Raw genomic sequence first — 3198 nt, forward strand, 5'->3', positions numbered from 1 at the left:
GGGAGACGCGGTGTGGGTGCTGAGGGGACCTGGCGGGGCTGTGAGGGGATGGCGGGGCTGTGAGGGGACTGAGGGGGCTCTGAGGGGACTGAGGGGGCTGTGAGGAGATGGGGAGGCTGTGAGAGGACATTGGAGCAGGGGAAGGTGAGAAAGGATGAGGGAGCTCCCATGATTTCCCTCTCCAACCTCTCCTTCCTCACCTCACCTTCCTCAGGTGTGGCAGAGATGGATTGCCAGGACATCAAGGAGCTGCAGCAGGAGGTGATGGAGGAGCTTGGAATCTCCATGGAGGAGCTGCGGGAAATCATCGACAAAGAAGTGGAGAATTCCGAATGGGTGAGGCAGCGGAAGCAGCAGCTGGAGGAGCTGGAGCAGTGCATGAGGCACAAGGAGGAGGAGGTGGCCCACGTTGACCAGCTCATTGACGATGCTGTGAGGTGTGTGGGCCTGGAATTCTGAGGAGGGGGATGTGGGGGGCTGCTCCATTCCCTTCAGGGCAGACCTGTGGTGTGGCTGCTTAATGAGGCACATTGGCAACTTTTCCCCCCAAGGCTTCAGACCCTTCCTGTGGATGCTTCCCTCTGATCTGCTAGGGCAAGCAATGGTTCATTTCCAGATCCCTAAAGTGCAAAAGACAAACAGCAGGAGGCTGTCAGTTTAATCACAACAAATGCACCTTTATTGAGGGCCAACAGCAAATGTGATAGAGAGATCAGAAAAGGAAATAAAGGATAGAAAGGAAAAGAGGGGAAGGGGAATATATTTACCAACGAGACGGAATCCTCATGGTCCAGCCACATAGATTTGCTGTTGTCCATGGGGGTTCACCAAAGTCATCTCAGAAGGTTGCAGTTTATATAGTCTCAATCCAAAACAAGTGACATCTGGCCAAAAGGTGGGGACGATTCATGGGCCATGGTGTCTGTGAGGCAGGTGTGAGCGTGCAAGGAGAAGCCACCTCTTGTCAGAACTTGTGAGGCAGATGCAGGCGTGCAAGGACAAGCCACCATTTATCAGAACCTGTGAAAGCACAGCAACAAATCACTTGGCATAACATCCAAAAACATCCACCTCAGCCAGGCCAGAGCTCCTGTCAGGGGTCCTCAGGGCCCTTGTGAGGCACATGAAGGAAACTCCAGACCTCTCCTACACTCCTTCAGGGGTCAGGGGTAACTCCCTGTGGAATTCAGGAGGCACAGCTGGTTTCCCTCCCCCAGGGCCATGGACAAGTGCGAGATGCTGGCCAAGGAGCTGTACTCCATGATGGGCCTGCAGTACCGGGAGAGCAGCTCGGAGGACGAGGCTCCAGCAGCCACAGAAGTGATCGAGATCCCCGACGAGGAGGATGATGATGTCATGAGCGTGGACTCAGGCTGGAAACGCAGTTCAGTGTCCCCAGCAGGGCCAGGGGAAGGGTGGGAACAAGGGAATGCTTTTAGCTCATGGGGAACATCTGCCAGATCCTGTTTGTGTCCCAGAATTCCCAAAATCCCATATTTCCTGGAGTCCCAGACTGGGATTTCACCCTTTTCCCACCTGCCTCGCTCTTGTCCCCATCAGATGAGGAAAAGCCTTGTCTGGGCATGGATTTTGGATGGGCACTTTTCCCTGTTCCCTCTGCTTTCTGTGGTTTAATTAGGATGGATTTTTTCCACTAAAAAAAGGTTTTAAACCACTCAAGGGGAGCATCTTCCAGATCCTGTTTGTGTCCCAGAATTCCCAAAATTCCAGAATTCCTGGAGTCCCAGACTGGGATTTCACCCTTTTCCCACCTGCCTCACTGTTGCCCCCATCAAATGATCCCACATTAGGAAAAGCCTTGTCTGGCCATGGATTTGGGATGGGCACTTTTCCCTGTTCCCCCTGCTTTCTGTGATTTAATTAGGATGGATTTTTTCCCACAAATAAAAAGGTTTTAAACCACTGTTTTCTCTTCACTCGCAGGCAGCAGCTGTCCCAGAATCTCCAGGGATCAGAGTCTGGTGAGTGGGGAGGCCCTGGCTGGAGATGTTTCCTCATGTGGGGTTTTCCTGAGACACAACATTGTTCTGGGTGCAAAAAAACCAAAAGTTTTTTCTGTGTTTCCTTTTTCTTTCCTCCAGCTGAGGGAAGCAATGGCTGCCATGAGGAAATCTGCCCGGGATGTTGCAAAATTCATGGATGCTGTAAACAAGAAAACCAACTTGCAGGAAGCACAGAAAGGTGTGGGAGCTTCCAGGAGCTGTGTGCCCTGGGCCTTTGCTTCCCAAAATGAGAAAACAATGATCTGCTTTCTCTCCTACAAATCTCCATTCATATTTATTGATCCCAAACTGCTATTTTAATTTAGGGTATATTAATTCTGAATTCCTGCTTTTTTTTTTTCCAAGCTGTTTCCATTCAGTAAAAAAGAGCCATTTGGGCTGACTGAGGGGAAGAAAAGCAGGAATTCTTCTTCCAGAACTGTGCTTTGGGTGATTTAGAACTGACTTTTTGCTGTTGTCCCTTGGTAGATGCACAGCCCCCTCAGGAACCTCCTGGCACTGCCCAGCCCGTCACTGTGCCTGCAGCCCCTAGCAATGATCTCAACACTGATGGGGACCTCAAAGTGGGCATGAGGATTTTGGGGAAAAAAAGAACCAAGACGTGGCACAAGGGGACGTTGATTGCCATCCAGACAGTTGGTATGTGCCATGCACGGGGCTTTCCTGGGATTTTGGGTGGGAAACCTGGGTTAAAAGGTGTCAGAGCACCTGATGTCACCTGGAAGGGATTGTGGGAGCAGCACACCTCCACTGCTTCACCCTCCAAATTAAATCCTGAAAGGCTTTGAAATGAATTCTGAGTTAATTCTGAATAAAGGATCTCAGAGTGACCCAGAGCGTTGGAATTCTGCTGTGAAATCACGTGGCTTTTGTTTATTTTCCCCTTTATTTATCTCCTGTTTGCCTTAAAACGTATTTCCAGGTGCTGGCAAGAAATACAAAGTGAAATTTGATAACAAAGGGAAGAGTTTGCTCTCGGGCAACCACATTGCCTACGATTACCACCCATCTGCTGAGAGGCACCACGTGGGCAGGAGGGTGGTGGCCAGGTACAAGGATGGCAATCAGATGTGGCTCTATGCTGGGATCGTGGCTGAAACCCCCAATGTCAAGAATAAAGACAGGTATTCCTTATTTCCCATGGTCATGCACTCCCATCTCTGTTTTTTTTTTT

At 50.3% G+C, this 3198-nt stretch overlaps 1 protein-coding gene across 1 annotated transcript in view; it reads left to right on the forward strand.

Annotated features, from left to right (window-relative positions):
* The first annotated feature begins 219 nt into the window (after nt 1–219).
* The window catches only part of SETDB1 (SET domain bifurcated histone lysine methyltransferase 1), an 18125-nt gene continuing 15146 nt past the window's right edge, over nt 220–3198 (forward strand). Inside the window, exons 1-6 of the mRNA XM_031064707.1 lie at nt 220–437; nt 1218–1384; nt 1945–1982; nt 2103–2202; nt 2493–2663; nt 2947–3148. Coding sequence (XP_030920567.1) covers nt 226–437; nt 1218–1384; nt 1945–1982; nt 2103–2202; nt 2493–2663; nt 2947–3148 — 890 coding nt within the window. The 5' untranslated portion in view covers nt 220–225. The remainder of the gene's footprint in view (nt 438–1217; nt 1385–1944; nt 1983–2102; nt 2203–2492; nt 2664–2946; nt 3149–3198) is intronic.

Source organism: Geospiza fortis, unplaced genomic scaffold (assembly GCF_000277835.1).
Source record: "Geospiza fortis unplaced genomic scaffold, GeoFor_1.0 scaffold439, whole genome shotgun sequence".
Lineage (NCBI taxonomy): Eukaryota > Metazoa > Chordata > Aves > Passeriformes > Thraupidae > Geospiza > Geospiza fortis.